The sequence below is a fragment of the Zalophus californianus genome, chromosome 4 (genome assembly GCF_009762305.2).
Source record: "Zalophus californianus isolate mZalCal1 chromosome 4, mZalCal1.pri.v2, whole genome shotgun sequence".
NCBI lineage: Eukaryota > Metazoa > Chordata > Mammalia > Carnivora > Otariidae > Zalophus > Zalophus californianus.
The window spans coordinates 35,371,332-35,388,177 of NC_045598.1; the positions used below are offsets into that span (position 1 = coordinate 35,371,332).

Below are 16,846 nucleotides of genomic sequence, written 5' to 3' on the forward strand. Positions count from 1 at the left end.
GACTCATTCACAAATCATCAACGCCCATTGAGTGTCCTTCCTAATGCTGGGCCCCTGGAATCCGCACTGGAACAAGTCACGGTCTCTTGCTTCAAGAAGTTCTCATTCTACGACCTGGCCCCGATTACAACTCTGTGAAAAGAGCTGATTGGGAGCCGCAGTTTTGGGCTAGCCAGTGGACAAATGTCTAAATGCCCTTGCAGGTCAGAGATTGCCAAGGCTTTCTAGGTCTGCGATGTCTAAGGTGGAGACTCACATCGGCTTTCTGAACCAGACTCTGATGGTATGGAAAACAATCACCTTTAACCATCAAAACTGTGGGAGGAGGGGTGTCAGCGAAGACCTCATTGAGACAGTGACACTGAATGGCTTGAAGAGAGTGAGTCAGGTGGATATCCCGGGTAAGAGCCTTATAAGTAGACTAGCTAGCGAGTGCAAAGGCCCTGAAGAGCCTGCATGTTCAAAGAACAGTAGAAAGGCCAATATAGCTAAAGGGAAGTGAGCCAGGTGGAAAGTGAATGATGATCTAAAGGTCAAAGAGGCAATGGGAGATTGGGTGGAGAATTCAGATCACACGGGTCTTGTAGGCCATTGTGAGGACCTTGAATTAACCAGAGGAGGGACATGATATGACAGGTTTTTATTTATTTTTTATTTTTTAAATATTTTATTTATTTATTTGACAGAGAGAGAGAGAGAGCACAAGCAGGGGGAGCGGCAGGCAGAGGGAGAGGGAGAGGGAGAGGGAGAAGCAGGCTCCCAGCTGAGCAAGGAGCCGGATGCGGGGCTCAATCCCAGGACTCTGGGATCAGGACCTGAGCTGGAGGCATACATTTAACCGACTGAGCCACCCAGGCGCCCGGGTATGACAGGTTCTTAAAGGATCACTCTGGTTGCTGCGTTAATAGATTCCCTGGAATTAGGGAGTCCACCTAAGAGGCTGCAACTGCATGAGAGACCCCAAATGCCTACATCTAGACAATTACAACAATTGTGAGAGATAATAATAAAATAATTGTTGTTTTAAGCAGTTAGTTTTGGGGTGGTTGGTAAGCTACAGTAGATAACAGGAACAATAGCCATTCTCTCTTTCCCACACATTCCTATAATTACCTAATCTTTTAGAAGCTTCCTCTTTTTCTGTCCCTCTCTTACACCTTGAGTTGCTTCAGCTCCTTCCAAGCTAAGGGAGTTTAATTTTTGCAATAAAAATAAAGGAGTTTGACATCATTCAACAATATTTATTGAGTGCCTAATATATGCACCCTCAAGGACCAAGATTTAATAAAATTATGTTATTGCTCCCTCAAAGACATTCTTTTTTTTTAAAGATTTATTTATTTGAGAGAGAGAGAGTGCAAGTAGGGGGAGGGATGGAAGGAGGGAGAGAGAGAATACCAAGCAGACGCCCCACTAAGCATGGAGCCCAACACGGGGCTCCATCCCAGGACCCTGAGATCATGACCTAAGCTGAAACCAAGAGCCGGCCTCCTAACCAACTGAGCCATGCAGGTGCCCCCAAAGACATTCTTAAGTGAAACTTACTTTGCTTTATTATTATTTTATTTTTATTTTTTAATTTTATTGCAAGTGTGTGGCAGTGAAGAATACAATGCATATTAATACAGTTTGGTATCACTGCTTTGATTCATGCCAAAGCACCAGCCAGTTTAGCCACCATGGCTTTTGCACCATTAGTGCAAATATCAATACAATGAAAGGCAGATAATATTTTAGTATTATTATGAAAATAGTTTTCACCTGACAGATACCTTGAAAGGGTCTTAAAGACTCCCAGAGGTCCACAGAGCATACTTGAGGAACTGTTGCCTCATGGATTCCTTCTTTCTGGCTCTCACTGCTTCTAGTATTTACATTATGGAACTCATCACAAAGGATTTTCATCCCCTTTTTCATGTTTTCTCTGTCACACTGGGAACCCTTGGAGGACAAATATGTTATTTACTCCTCTCTCCCCAGGTCCTAGCACAGGACCTGGGACATGCTAAGTAAATGATATTGAATAAATTAAATTTTCTCACAAATTTCCCTTGACCTCCCATTTGGTGGTGGAAAAACTGAGCTGAGGGCCCAGGTCACTGACAACATCTCTTTTCCAGAACATTCCTTCTCATTAAGTCAGTCTATATTATCTCTTATGCCTAGCCTCATGCTTATTATTTATTTTTATTTATGAATTACATGGGAAGTACTTAATAAAGGCATATTGAATACAGGCTGTTCCCTATAATGTTTGTTTCCTGTTCACATTTCTTCCCCAAGGGATATTTATATGTATGTTTTTATATGTGGTGGAGACTAGTTTAAGAAGGTCAAGCTCTAAAGTTCTCTTTGAACTGTGGGAGACAAAAGAAACCTTTCAAAAGTTGGGCCTTGGCTCAGAAATACTCTTCCCACGGTCTGCAAGAGCTCTCTCTTTGGGAATTTGCCGGCCACATCATAATATTCATCTACTCGTTTGGCTGTGGACTTGTCAGTGGGGCAGGAAATTATTATTTTTAGAGTACTGAGTGAAAGATAAAAATGAAAAGAGAAACTCTACTTTGGCAACCAGTTGCAGGTCCTAAAATATTTGTGTTTTATTTTTGTACATAAGCCCACCAGTTGCCTAATAGATTCATGGTAAGTTAGAGAGCAAATGATGCTATAGTGTTTCTATAAAGAGCTTGGAAAATAACTTCATTAATTGGGACTTCACTGTTTCCTTTCAAGCACACAAAATTTTCATTGTTGGTGGTTTTAAAGGTCTGAATCTGGACATTTATGCTTTAAACTGATGGGTCAGGGGGCATCTGGGTGACTCAGTCCGTTAAGTGTCTGACTCTTGATCTCAGGGTCATGAGTTCAAGCCCCGAGTTGGGCTCCATGGTGGAGCCTACTTCAAACAAACAAACAAACATACAAACTGATGGGTCAACTAAGAAAATACGTGACTTAGTCAATTTGGTATTTTTTTTCCTCCTTTACTGAAAACAAAACTTTTCAAATGGTTGATTTTCCTCATTTTTAAATTGGAAAGTACGGTTGATGAGCCACAGTTTATTTATTGAACAGCTATCTACTGAGTGACTACTATGTGCCATGGGCAGTTTTAGGCCCTTAAGGTCTAAGGTCTTAAGGTGAACAAAAAAAGGATCCAACCCACATCCTAACAGGCAGAGGCAGCATACATTATAAATAGATTTAAATAATAAATGAGTAGGGATGCCTGGCTGGCGAGCGTCTGCCTTCAGCTCAGGTCGTGATCCCAGGGTCCTGGGATTGAGCCCCATGTTGGGCAGCGGGGAGCCTGCTTCTCCTTCCTTCTCTGCCCTTCCCCCTGCTTGTGATCTCTCTCTCTCTCTGTCAAATAAATAAACTCTATAAAAAAATAAATGAGTAAACTGTACAGCATATTAAAGGTGATAAGTACTTTGGGAATAAGAAAAAGTTAGGCAGGGAGGAAGGACAAGGAAAAGAACACATTGGCAGCTATAAAGTCTTAGAGTTTTATGGAGGTTATTGAAATTTGGGACTTGTGTCTCATTTAAATCTCTATAACTTTTTTTTAAATTTTATTTTATTATGTTATGTTAATCACCATACATTAGTTTTTGATGTAGTGTTCCATGATTCAAAGTTTGCGTATAACACCCAGTGCTCCATTCAATATGTGCCCTCTTTAAATACCCATCACCAGGCTAACTCATCCCCCCACCCCTCTCCCCTCTAGAACCCTCAGTTTGTTTCTCAGAGTCCATAGTCTCTCATGGTTTGTCTCCCCCTCCGATTCCCCCAATACATTTATAAGCAAATACAAAATGAACAGGTGAAATCAGTAAAAATGGTGGAGAAAGTCCTTCCAAAAATTCTTTCCTCCATAAAAGCAGTAAGAATACTGTAAAAAACATTGTCAGAATCAACTTTTTTTGAATGTGCATCATGAGCAGTGAAACAATCATGTCACTTCTTTCGGTATGTTGGTAATTAGTACCCTGTGCATTGTGTATTCGGTTCATACACACACAGCAAGAATATAGTTGTGTTGCTTCCTTGTCTCCCAGTGATAAGCCCACATGATATTAAAAAAAAAAGATAACAGAATTGGCCAACAAAATGAAAGTGCAGCAAAGAAATGAAAAGTGAGAAGGCTGAAAGTGAAATTCAAATTGAACATAAATGGAGTTATAGAAGAAATAGCTGATTATGGGAATGTTAACACTGCCATCATGACAGAGTACAGATCCTCAGCCAGAGGAATTTAGTGAAGGCTACTTCATCTACAAAAGGAGGAAAGTGGCTGTGACAAAAGGGATGAAAATGTCCCAGAGGAACATGATGCCAGCAAAAAAAACACTTTGCATTCATGGAATTATTAGAGATATTTCATGAGATTGTACCTAAAAAGAATAGAATGTTGGAAGTAAAAAGGAGTATGACAATTCATCAAGGCATAGTGAAGATACTTATTCCATATTATAAGAAAAAGGAGGCGGATGCCTGGCTGGCTCAGTTGGTTAAGTGTTCAATGCTTGATTTCGGCTGAGGTCATCATCTCAGGGTCGAGGGACCAAGACCCCCATTGAGTCCCAGGTCGAGCCCCGCCTCTGGCTCTGCACTGAGCATGGAGTCTGCTTGAGATTCTTGCTCCCTCTTCCCCTCCCCCTGCTTGAGCTCTAAATAAATACATAATACATACATACAATCTTAAAAAAAGGAAAAAGAAAAAAGAGGGAAGCATTGTTCAAACTATTTCTGATAAGTTTTTCTGCAAAGAAAACAATTTAATTTTCAATTTCTCTGAATGCTTGAGATTGCAATGTACTAAATAAATATTAGTCTTACCATGTTTTCATTTCCCTGTACATTTATAACTGACAGAAAGTTTCTGATGCTTTGACAAAAAATTTTAAAGGTCACAGAACAATGGTATTTTCTCCCATTGACTATTAAGATTTCTGCTTGGTCTCAACGTGCAGTGTCAGTTTTACATTTTGGCAGTACTGTGAAAAGTGAAGATTTCTTTTTTTTTAATTTAATTTTTTGGGGGATTTTTTTAAAAAAAGATTTTATTTATTTGAGAGAGAGAGAGTGAGAGAGAGCACAAGTGGAGGGGAGGGGCACAGGGAGAGGGAGAAGCAGATGCCCCCCCCCCCCATCAGAGCCCGATGCAGGGCTCATGGGATCATGACCTGAGCCGAAAGCAGACTTCACCGACTGAGCCACCCAGGCGCCCCTTTTTGAGGATTTCTTACATATAAAAATTTAGCAGAAAATTATGATAAGTATGTGAAAAGATAGCATTTCAAATCAACAGTAAAAGGGTAGGTGCTTCAGAAAAGGAAGCCGAGGAAGCTTGGCCATGGGCAACAGCTAGTATGTGGAAAAACCAGGATATGAACATGGGTACGCTAACGCTACAGAATGTGCCCTTAACAAGTATACTACGTTGTCTTCTCATGGTATATATCCAATCTTCCACAAGGATTTTGAATTCATAAAAAATTTAAAATTTTGTACATTAGGAAAGAACATACATGAAATTAAATGGCAAAGTACAGACTGGTAAAACCAAATTGCAACACCCGACATGACAAAGGCATTCATCTACAGGATTTTTAGTACCTTAGTTACCAAGACAGCAGGCTTTGGCACTGGCAGACCACCATCCAAACCCTAGCTTCATTATTTACTACTTGTGTGACACTGGGCAAGTTACTTAATTCATTTTTGCTCTAGGTTTCTCATCTGGAAATGGGGACAATAAGAGTATTTACTTCATAGAGTTGTTAAGAAGATAAAATAATAGATGGACAGCAGTTAGCGCAGTGCCCTGCTGTGCTTATTACTTTAGTACTGTGCAGAGATTGTTATAAATCAATAAGAAAAGTGTAATAAAACCAATAAACAAAAACACAAAAAGGGCAGTTCATAAAGAAGAAAAACAGTTGCTCAGTAAATAATCAAAGCGGTGCAAATTAAAATAACAATCACCATTTTTCAGCATATTACCAAAAAATATTTTTAAGTGTTAATGCCCAAGGGTGGTCAGAGTTTAGGAAGTAGACACTAAAGGGAGTAAAATTGATACATGCTGGCAATTTGGCAGTTTGATGGTGAGTTTAGGATGTTATTCTAAGGAAATAATTAAATAGGTATGAAAGGATATATGCATGAGGATGTTTATTGTATTATTCATAGTTTTCAATATAAAAAATTTGTAGACAACCTTAATGTCCATTTATAGAGGTGGCTTTTTTTTTTAAACTAAGCTCTGTGCCCAACATGGGGCTTGAACTCGTGACCCTGAGATCAAGAGCTGCATTCTCTACAGACTGAGCCAGCCAGGTGCCCCAGCAGAGGGTTTTAAATGAGTAGAAGTGATGAAAACTTCTTAAAATGTAATAAAATGCAGCCAATATAAATAATACAGTGAGTATCTCCCTTGTCCCAGTGACCATCATTTCCTGCTTGGATTATTTCCTGCTTCCAGGCTCCCCTTCTCAACTCATTCTCTACACAGATGCCAAAGGCAAATCTATCATGTCACTCCCTTGCTTGACCCTCATGACTGGTCAGTGTAAAATCCTAAAACAAGCCTCTGAAGCTGGAGTCTCTTCTCTCTTCCCTTTACATTCTGGTAGGACTCAATGTGCTTCTTGGCTGGACTTTGTGCCCAGTTATTCTCCCTGATTCAGCATTCCACTGAGCCCCACTGGTTAGTATCACCCTGCTCTGTCTTCTGATACCTTTCGCTTCTTCTTTGGAGCTCTTACATAAAGGCTATTAAATGTTGTTTATGCAATTATTTGTTTAATATACTGCTTCCTCTCCCATTAGAGTTTAAATTTCAAGAGAGCAAAAATTACCTGTTTAGCCAATATTTTCCCCACTGTACCTAGTATAGTGCCTGACATAGGTGTTGATGCATTTACTGAATGAATGGATGAAAAGCAAGCTACAAAACATGCAGTGTGAGCCCAATTTGGTAAAAGAGGGACCAAAGACTTCAGTGGCCAGTACCAGACACAGAAACAGACTACCTCTAGCAGGTGTATGCTGGCCACGCTCTTCCCTGAGAACAGAAGGGGAATGACATCTCTGAGGGGGCAGGATTCACAAGAGAGAGGGGGAGCTTGCTGGGAAGAACAGAGCTGATGGGAGTGGTGGCTTCTGGGGCTCCTACCCTTCCAGCTCCCTGGGCAAGAAGAGGTTGCTGGAAGAGGAAGGTATATCTCCCATGGACCCCCCCCAAGGCACAGGCATTGGGGAGCCACAAGATGAGGGCTGCCTGGGAGGCTCAGCTGGGGTGTCAGACTCAAGAGTTATGGGGAGATAGGGTTACATGCAGCCCCAGGGGGCGGGGCTCAAGGCCAAGGCCTGGCGTTTCCCAGCCAGGGTAGCAGCAGGACTCGCCCTAGAGGGCAGCGTGGAGTAGTGTTGGGAGAATGCCACTTCCCTTGAGACTGTGTTTGACACTGACTTCTTCCGCTGGGGGAGGGGGGGGGCTGGTCTCTATGTGCAGGAGATCTCTCACCTGGTACTTGGTCTTAAAGACAGCTTCTTAGCTGTGTGGTAACTAGAGGCCGTGTCGGGTGTGGATGGGGAGATATGCCGCTGCCTCTTTTGTCAACAGTTTGACCTGGCTGGTTTATCAGCCATCTCAAGGCTTTGTCTTTTACGATGTCAAGTTCTTCCGCCCACCTGGTTCCTGAAGGTGGGCTCCCATCCTCTAAATCACCACACCCATCCCAGAAGATGCCAGGCCAGGCTCCGTGAACCACCTCTCCCCATAGTAGCACCCTTATTTCCCTGCTCAGCTTCAGATTTAATGCCTGTCACTGTGAAGACCCACCACTCCCACTTGACACACAATCTCCCTGGCTTCCAGCCCAGGTCCCTAAAGTCCTAGAAGAACCTTCCCTGCCATTCCCCAGTAGCCCAATAAACACATTCTGAAGGAATGAATACATCCATTTATTAAACTTTCCCATGTGTAAGACCTTCTTTGATGGAGTGTCATGGAGGCCCTTAAGGGAGGGAGGACTAGGGCAGGGACCTGCGTTAAGACTTAGGAGCAGGTTTAAAGTCTAGGCTTTGATTGGGTGAAAGGGAGCTACTGAAGACTTCAGAAAGGACATAACTGGCCTTAACCTTGCACCGTCTTGGGGATGACACAGCAGATGGGGAATCAGCCTGGAGGTGATGCATAAGGGTTGAATATGGTGTGATGGTGGTGGTAGTAAAGATTTAATGTTGAGTAGATGTAGGTTCTGAGCCAGGGAAGGTGGTGGCACTTTGTCAGTTAAGACTGGGTTGGAGGAAGGGCAGAGCTCACATTTTGGGTATGGAGGGAGAGGAGGAAAAGATAAGTATGTGAGGGAGAAGGTGCTCAGCTGCTGCTTCATTCTTGGGGCAGGTGACCAAAGAGGATGGCCATTACTCTCTATCTATCCCTGATGCCTTGTCTGGGGAGGAGCCTCCACTACCCTCCAGAGGTTTTAGCTTTGAATCCAGGCTGAAGCCAGAGAAAAACAAGGAGAAAAAAGGAGGAGCCGAAAAAACAAAACAAAACAAAACAAAACACCCCCCAAACCCCCCAAAAAACAAAAAGCAACCAAACCCTGAAGTAAAGTCCATGGGGTGGGGAGCTAGAAGGCCCCCTTCAAGTAGCTCAGGCCTGGCAGCTTGCGCTGGGCTTGTGGGAAGATTCCCTCTCACAGAGGCTAAATAACTCGGGAAGCAAGCCCGAGCATGCATAGGGCTTGTGGGTCTGCGGGGCTGGGCCACCAGGGTCAGTCAACCGCCCCCACTCCAACCAGATACAGGGGTGTACTGTCTTTCGGAGAGAGCCAGCTCAGGTCAGGAGCACGCAGACCCCAACAGGTCCAGGGACTGTGTCTTTACCCTGTGCGCCTCCTAGTGGGACCTGTGCAGGCCCAGTCCCGCTGGCCCGAGGCTGCCCCCTGGCGCCGCCTCACTCTTCCCAAGGGCTCATGTCGGTGTCAATGGCCACGCAGTTGTATGCGGCATAGCGGAGCTTCTCCTCGCACACCTTGGCACTGAGGGAGACAGGGATGTGGTCAGCGCCAGGTGCAGAGGCCTTCCATCACCACCAGGGCCAGTGCACACGGGCTAGGGGCAAGGGGACTCCAGTTCGTGCACTTCAGTACTCGAAGTCCTCCTCCATCCTAGGATGCCGCTCCTTCCCCCACTCCCCACTCTCTAGGCTCCAGCCTAGGAGACCCACCTGGCGTAGTGCGGTAGGAAGAGGGTGCTGGAACAAGTGGAAGACTCTGGCAGTGCGTCTGTGGTTTCGTAGCTGGGGGCATGGACGGGCCACAGATTAGGAAGAATTGTAGGGACAAAGGGTAGGGGTCTGACATGTGAGTGTGCGGGGAGAAGGCAGAGCCAGCCACAGCCCCTTTGGCAAGCAAGCCCCGCCCGGCTATGGCCCCACTCACCCCAGTTTGTCTGGGTAGATGTAGATCCGTGCTGGTAGCCGGCTGCGGCCAGTGACAAAGCGCAGGAAGCGGCTCCGATCCTCTGGACAGAGAAGGAAATCAGGGTCTGCGCTGACAGGGGGGTGGGTAGGGGGGGTGGGGGGTGTCCACAACTTCTGCCCTGCCTCGGTATCCCACAAGTGGAATCCGAGCCCAGGCATCACTCTCCCCTCTTCCACTCACCGTTGGTGAAGTTGTTCAGTGCTTCCCAGAAATACTGCACCCGAGTGTCTGATGGCTCAAAGTCCTCAAACCGGGCTGGGGATGCGGGCAGATTCATTCTTAGGTCCCAACCTACCTAGTCCTTAAGCCCCCAGCCCTGCACTTCCCTGCCCCACACTCACTGAGCTTGCGCAGAGCGTCCACAGTGACCTCTGGGTCCCCGCACACCTTCTTTTCCAGTTCCTGCCAGGTCAGCAAGTCCAGCACAGCCTGCGGCACCACCTTCAGCAGACCTGCCTGCATGGCTGCCAGCTGGGGAGGGAGGGAAAGGCCTGGCTAGGAAAGGAGTTACAGCTCCCGAGTCAGTGTGTGGTGGGGTACTTGGCCTCCACTCACAGAGATAATGGGGGACATGATCTTTGTTCAGCACTGGGGGCCATCTCTGAACCCCACTGAGAAGTAGGACTGTGGAGCAGAGGAACGGTGGGGCCAGAGTTCTTGTGATCGGGTACTGGTGGCCTATCAGGCTGGGCTCTGCCTATTAGGAGCTGTGCAAAACTCTCTGTTCTGCCAGCCTCTGGGTAGTACCTGCTCCTTGCTCTCTTCGAGCCGGGTCTTCTGCACCAGTTGGATGAAACGGGAACGGTCCTCGTATCCCACCACGATGCCTGCACCCCCAGGGATCAACTCTACTACTTGCTGATCACTCAGTACAGTGGTGAATGTTAGCTCCTTCCCAAATTTGAACTCAAATGTCTCCTTGTCCATGCCTTCCATCACTTCCAAGAGCTTCACCTGGGGGTTGGAGAGAGGCAAGGAGGTTGGCCTTTCATTGTGAAGACTGTCCTTGTTTTCTCTCAAGATGCTGACAGGGAAGCGGGAGAGACAGCTAGACAAGGCAGTCCCCATGTGGGCGATGAGGGCAGTGAGGGGTCGGAACAAGGCCTGTGAGAGCATCAAGACAACACCTTGCCAGCCTTGGCTGCCAGGGAAGGTATCCTGGAAGAAATGGCATCTAAGCTGAGACCCAAATGATGCCTGTGAGTTTGCTGGGCCACAAGGAAGTCAGGACAGAGAACACCTTGAGAACAAGTAGAAAGAGCAAGAGACCTGTGTAATCTGTTTGGCTGGAGCCAAGTGGCCAGAGATACAGAGATCATATAAGGCTTTGTCAGGTTCTGCATTTTACCCTAAGCCCAGGGCAGAGCCACTGAAGGGTTTAAACAAGGGGAAGGAAATGAATTACTCTGGCTGCTGGAGATCACTTGGGTAAGAACGGAGATAGGAACCCCAGCTTTGTAGTCAGTGGTAGTGTCAGAAAGGAAGGTGGCCTGAACCAGGAAGATTGAAGAAGTGGACAGTTTCCAGAGGGAGATGTGACAGAGAGTAGGAGGTGGGGGAGGAGGAGGAGTGAAGGATGGCACTGAGGGCCTTGGCATAGGGGAGGGGTGGGCAGTGGTGCCATTCTGAGACAGCCCTAGAGGGCAGTAGAATGGGGAGGTGATGAAGACTGTGCTGAGCCTGAGGTGCCATCCTGGGGCAGATGTCCAGCAGGCAGATGCATATATGGGTCCAGGCTTAGGAAAGAGGCTGGAGTTAGAGGTAAGGATTTGGGGATCACCAGAATAAAGACAGGAGTTGAAACCACGGGAATAGAAGGAATTGGCAAAGGAGCATGTGTGAGGTTAGAGAAGGTTCAGGACACCCTTGGGGAACAGTGACTTTCAGGGGCTGTGCAGAGGAAACGCCGGGTCCAGGCCCTACTTACCAGCACGGAGTCCACAGCTGGGAAGTCCTTGCTCCAGCTCACCTCCTCACCAGAGAGCTGCTTCCACACGAAACCAGGCAGAGCCAGGACCTATGGGACAAATACTACTGTATTCTCATCTTGGGCTGCCCAGGTTTAGCTGGCCCTTCTTCCTTCTAGGGCCCGGGCTGATCTGATGGAGGTGGAGATTATTAGGCTACTCACCAGGAATTCCTTACCCCGAAGGGCAGCCCCCATCAGCTGTCCGATCCACTCGTATTTGGCAAAGTCTCGGCAGGAGGGGTTGGGCACGTACATGTCCCGCGCCTCACCAGTGCCATTGCCCTGCTCCCAAGACAGAGCTGTTAGCATGGCGTGGAATAGACCCTAGTTTGTTGCCCCAGACTCTCCAAAGACTTGCCTGCACACCTTCCACCGGAGGCCCTGAATGATCCCTCTGACTGCTCCTCCTTCCCTGTCTGCCCAGAGGCTGCCCCAGGGAACTTGGTCCCTCCTCTGCCCCCTCTCTAGGTCAGCACCTGGGAGGTTTGCAGAGAAGAGCAGCAGAAACAACTTGAGAAGTAGGGATAGGAGATTACCTGGTTGGCTGTGCGCACAAAGAAGGGCAGAGGCACAGGGGTGTCTGCTGAGCTAGGGCACAACTCTTCTGACATGTCTGCCAGGCTATCCCGAAAACCACCCCCTGAAATGACAGACAGATGCCCTCAGCTGGGGCACTCAAGAGCCCCAGCCCCCATAAAGAGGTAATAAACAGGTCCTCTATCTTGGTTAGCTGTGACCCCAGAAGCCTCTACCACTCTAAATAGGGCAGGACCCTCATTATCCTTCCTCAGGGCCTCACCTTGGTCAATGATGCCTTCTGCAATGAATTTACACTCCCACCACTGGTCATAGCGCATGGGCCACCTGTAAGATGGGGTGGATCTTTGTTACCATGCTGGGTCAGGGTTCAGGACATTTCACCAGCCCAGACCCCAGCCAGGAGTAGGGGCCACAGGGGTAATGGTGAGGGGTTCCAGAGGCAGTGTGCGGGGATGTATAGTTTACGTGGGCCCAGCACAAGTCCCTCACCCTCATGCCATACCTGTAGTCCAAAGGCTTTTCATACTTGTCGGAGGGCTTGAGGCCTTCATAAACCTGGGGGCAGGGGAAATGGAAGGGAGTTGTAGGAAAGTCTGTGTCAAGATCTTGCCCCACTGTGGCCCAAAGACCTTACTTAGGTCCCTCATGGCCCAGTCCCCAGACCCTTTACTGATTCTCCCTTCGATCGACCCCAGGTGGTCCAGACCTGGGTGAAGACTGCATTCTTGCAGGCAGGGTCCCTTAAGGGGCAGGCACGATGCTCCATGGCGAGGCGCCGGTTGATGTACAGGCGTGGCATGAAGCTGGGCTTGCTGCTCTCGGAGTCACGCAGGCACTGGGCCACCAGGCCTGGCCTCTGGCGTGACAGCAGCAGGAACTGCTTCACTTGCTGGTGAAGAGAGGCGGACAGAGCAAGACTGGCAGGCAGTCAGTGTCTGTCCAGGCTCTGGAACCTTCCTCTATGCCTGGACCCAATTCCATAATTCCAGCCCATGCCTAGCCCATCCCCCCCACCGCACTCCCCCTTCCTTGTTTCCAGTTTCTTCCTTAGTCCAACCACCAGGGGAAGCTTTCTGAAACAAAAAAATCAAACTTTGTCATTACCTACTTAAAACCTTTCCGATGGCTCCAGTGACCTAGGACTGACCTCCTTCACAGTGATAGTGTGCTAGGTCAGACCTAGGACTGACCTCCTCCACTGACCTCCTTCACAGCCTGGCTCATGGTGCCCTCTGCTATCAGGGCCCACTGTTTGCCTACCCAGCCTCATCCCCAAGTCATACACACACCTACCTGCGCGCTGCTCTCCGGTTATCCTCAGCAGCTAACAACTCCCAGCAAGTACCTTTCTCGCAGCGTCCCCTGTCTACGCTGATACTTCTCCTCCCCCAGCTCTTATATATTTCACATACTATCTGGGAGAATGGCATCCCAAACACTACATTTTAACTATTTGTGTCTGGCTTTCTTCCTACGTTCCTAGAGCCCAGCAAAGGTCCAGGCCTAGAGTAGGTTTTAAGAACTATGTAGAAAAGAGAACACTTGCATGAGCAGAAGGAGGAGCCCACTGCTGACACCAATACTGGCGGGGGGGGGGGGCAAGCTCACCTTAATCTCACTGAAGGTGCCCAGTGTGTGGTCCCAGGCAGGTACCAGGTGGTGCAGGACACTGTCTAGGATCTTTATGAATCTGGGGTGAGTGGGTAAAGATAATGCAACTAAAGAGGGTGGAATGGATTTAAGACCCCCTCACTCCCCAACACACGAGGACGGGAGAAGGCAGGACCCAGGATCTGCTCTGACACTCTTGAAGTGGAACAGCTTACAGTATAGGGCCTGGGGAACCTCCTTCATACAGATAAAGAGGGTTCAGGATTGGGAGAAGGAAGGGCTGGGCAGGCACAGGACCACAGCCACCTCTGCAGGAGAACAGCTCTGCGGTACAGGACTTCAGGGTCAGTGCCTTCCAGACGTGGATATCGCACCAGACTGGTCGGCTGGAACAGGTCTGCATTCAACCCTAGTTCCCGCTGTCTAGATGACTTGATCTTGATCCCTCGAAGACGCACATCAATCCCATCATCTGGGGGAAGAAGTCAGAGAGAGGTTACTTAGGGTACTAGCTGCCTCCTCGGCCCTCAGACCTGAGAATGGCTCCTGAATGCTCAGGCTTTTGTTACCTTTAGCCCCTAGAAACCTGGGACCTTTGAGATGCCCTTCTACTCATCTGACTCTGATTATCATATTCTTTGCCGGTTCCTCCATCCATCCCTCTAATATTGGAATGCCTGAGGATCCCAACTCATTTCCTCTTCAGATGAGCCCAACCACTTCTACGGCTTTAAGGCAGGCCTATACCTGGTGCCTCCTACCTGGCTCAGGTCCAAAGCTTCACATCTTGGACTTAGTTCAGCTATCACCCGCATCCCAACTCCAAGCCCATTTCTTCTCCATACTCACTACCAGCTAGCCACTATCTATACACTGGGATTCCCTTTCCCCCCTTATCGCCCGAAGCCCTACCTCGGCACTCGACGATGCGGATCTCAATGACTGGAAGGTGAACGGTCATGTCCTCCAGGACACATACATCCCCGATCAGGGTCCTGAGGAGATGGATGTGAGGCACTTTGAATATCCCTTGCCTTCAGGGATTGCTGGGCTCTCACCTGACCTTATACTTCCAAGTGGGGCCAGGCCCCATTGCTAGGATCATGCCTCATTTCCCCTCCCAGACCAGCTTGTTAACTCACTCATCAATGCTCACGTCACTCAGCTTCTTCAGGTTGTCTCCTTCGCCTCCATAGATCACTACTCGCTTTGGCATAAAGTTGTCATCTGTGGTATCCACTGTGAGTAGCAGCTTCCTGGGTGGTCAGAGTATGCACACGGATCTCTGTACACTTACAGGCATGGGGCCCACCCACTCTGTCCTACCTCAGAGCCCACTCACTTGACAATGGTGCCCTTTTTCATGGTAAGCCGTACCCAGTGCTGGCACTGGGACCCATCACTCTCCCAGTAGGTGTCTGCATTGCTGTCTGTCAGGCAGGACACATTGAACTCCTCCTGGGGAGGGGCAGAGAGGTGGAGATAGTGTTTACCTCACTCCCTGCACACGGAGCTGGGTTAAAAGCACAGCTGGCATGGGGGAAGTGTCTAGGGATTCCTACAGGACTTCCAAAATGGGGTGCTGGACTGAGTCTGGCCTGTGGGGATTTAGGCTTGGCCCTGGCCTAAAGGTGAGGGTTCTGGATCTAGCAAGAAGTGACATCTTGCTTGGGGTGGGAGGAGTCCCAGCACCCACCGTGTAGGAGGAAACGTCTATGCTCTCCACATACTGCTTCACGCTACCCAGGTTCTCATCCTCCTTGCCCAGGTGGTCGTACAAGAAGTGGATCAGGTCCTCGTCGCACTCGTAGGTCCACGTCGGGGGCACATAGCTACGCAACCCCAAGTCCCTAATTAGGTCAGGCCCAGACCTGGAGATTCTTTCTCCCTATCCCACCCCAGCTCACTCACAGTAATCTTTGTACAGCTTCCGTGTATGCCTCGGCTGGCTGGGGCCTTGATCCAAGGCGATGAGAGTATGTCAAGTCCACCACCTGTTCCCATCTGTGGGCACAGAGTAGGGGATGGGGAGACATCAGTGGGCAGCGGGACACCCCCAGAGAGCTTTATCCAGAGCTCAATCTCCACCAGACTGTGCCTCCAGAAGCTCCACCCCAGCCCCATTCAGGTCCCGCCCCTTCCTGCCTTTAACCCTGCCTTCTCTCCATATCCCACCTCCCGGCCTGTGCCCGCCTAGTTTCCAACCCTTCCGGGCCAAACCAACCGGCAGCAAGCCTCGCCCCTTCAATTGCAGGACCTGAGCACCGGTCGGTAGTCCACGCCGAAGAGCTGCTGCTGCCGCTGGAGGTGGTCTGGAGTGTCGATGGGTACGAGGCGGGCCCCGCCCTCCGCCGGTCGGCACACCAGCAGCCAGCCTTCGTTGAGCCCGCAGTCGCCCAGGTGTTCTGCCAGCTGCTCCTGCCGAGACGCGCAAGGCGGGCACCGCCGTCAGGGAACTGCCCAGCTGCCCGCCCTGCCCGGCCCAAGGCAAAGGACACGGAACTCAATGCTAGCTCAAGATTGGGGATGGGAAGGGAACAGCCTGGGGCTTCCCTGGCGCCGGGAGTCTTCTGCGGGGCCCAGGGCAGGCCAGGGAGTACCTTGGTTAGCTTCACCCAGAGCCCGTGGCCGTTGCACAGCTCCTCGCCGGTAGTACGCACGCAGGCGCCGCGCCGAAGCTCAATGCTATCCCGGGCAGCGCGGAGGGGCCCGGAGCCGGTACCAGGCGCGGAGCCCGCGGCTCCCACACGCAGCCCCAGGCCCTCCGCCTCCCACACCGGCAGCAACACGCGCGACGGACCCGCCGGGTCCTTGTAAAGCTTGTAGAGCACCTCGCGTGGCACGAAGGCCAGCGCCGCCGGCAGCGGCCGTCCGGCGCGGAGGCTCTGCGCTGCCTCTGCCAGGAAGCGCACGCGGCCCAGCAACTGCCGCGGGGACTCTAGAGCCGCGCCCGGCCCTGGGCCTGCCATGGTGAAGTGGCAAAGGAAAGCCCAGGGGCGGCGGTTTGGCTCCGGGAGCCGCCGCCGCGAAGACTGACCAAGCTTCCCACCACGCTCTGCCCCGCCTTCGGCCAGCCTTCGCCGTAAGTTCTGGACTAAGGGCACCCCGCGCGCCCGCCGTATTACCCTGTGTACTCGGATACTTCAACTTATTACAAACCAATGTGCCTCGCGCTGAGCCAACCAGAGCCAAGTTCAGTTGTCTTTACCTGATCCATCTC

General features: G+C 49.5%; 1 protein-coding gene across 1 annotated transcript; it reads right to left on the reverse strand.

The window, feature by feature from the left end:
* Positions 1 to 7,961: 7,961 nt before the first annotated feature.
* HECTD3 (HECT domain E3 ubiquitin protein ligase 3) lies at positions 7,962 to 16,716 on the reverse strand. Its single transcript, XM_027613835.2, has 21 exons — positions 16,227 to 16,716; positions 15,884 to 16,044; positions 15,538 to 15,630; positions 15,323 to 15,458; positions 14,969 to 15,084; positions 14,769 to 14,882; positions 14,539 to 14,621; positions 13,933 to 14,098; positions 13,624 to 13,705; positions 12,722 to 12,904; positions 12,518 to 12,570; positions 12,275 to 12,339; positions 12,012 to 12,115; positions 11,638 to 11,757; positions 11,434 to 11,523; positions 10,254 to 10,460; positions 9,848 to 9,977; positions 9,687 to 9,761; positions 9,465 to 9,546; positions 9,251 to 9,322; positions 7,962 to 9,062 (listed from the first exon to the last, which is right to left on the reverse strand). The coding sequence occupies exons 1-21, from the start codon at positions 16,593 to 16,595 to the stop codon at positions 8,978 to 8,980; spliced, it is 2,586 nt and encodes an 861-aa protein (XP_027469636.1). The 5' UTR covers positions 16,596 to 16,716; the 3' UTR covers positions 7,962 to 8,977.
* Positions 16,717 to 16,846: the final 130 nt, after the last annotated feature.

What these genes read in the sequence shown, in the direction of transcription:
- HECTD3 (XM_027613835.2), bottom strand. Translation starts at nt 16,595, where the DNA reads ATGGCAGGCCCAGGGCCGGGCGCGGCTCTAGAGTCCCCGCGGCAGTTG. An exon ending in AGAGCTGTTCTCCTGCAGAG is followed by an intron (nt 13,706 to 13,932) that starts GTGGCTGTGGTC and finishes CACTCACCCCAG; the next exon opens with ATTCATAAAGATCCTAGACA. An exon ending in GGACGCTCTGCGCAAGCTCA is followed by an intron (nt 9,762 to 9,847) that starts GTGAGTGTGGGG and finishes CCGCATCCCCAG; the next exon opens with CCCGGTTTGAGGACTTTGAG.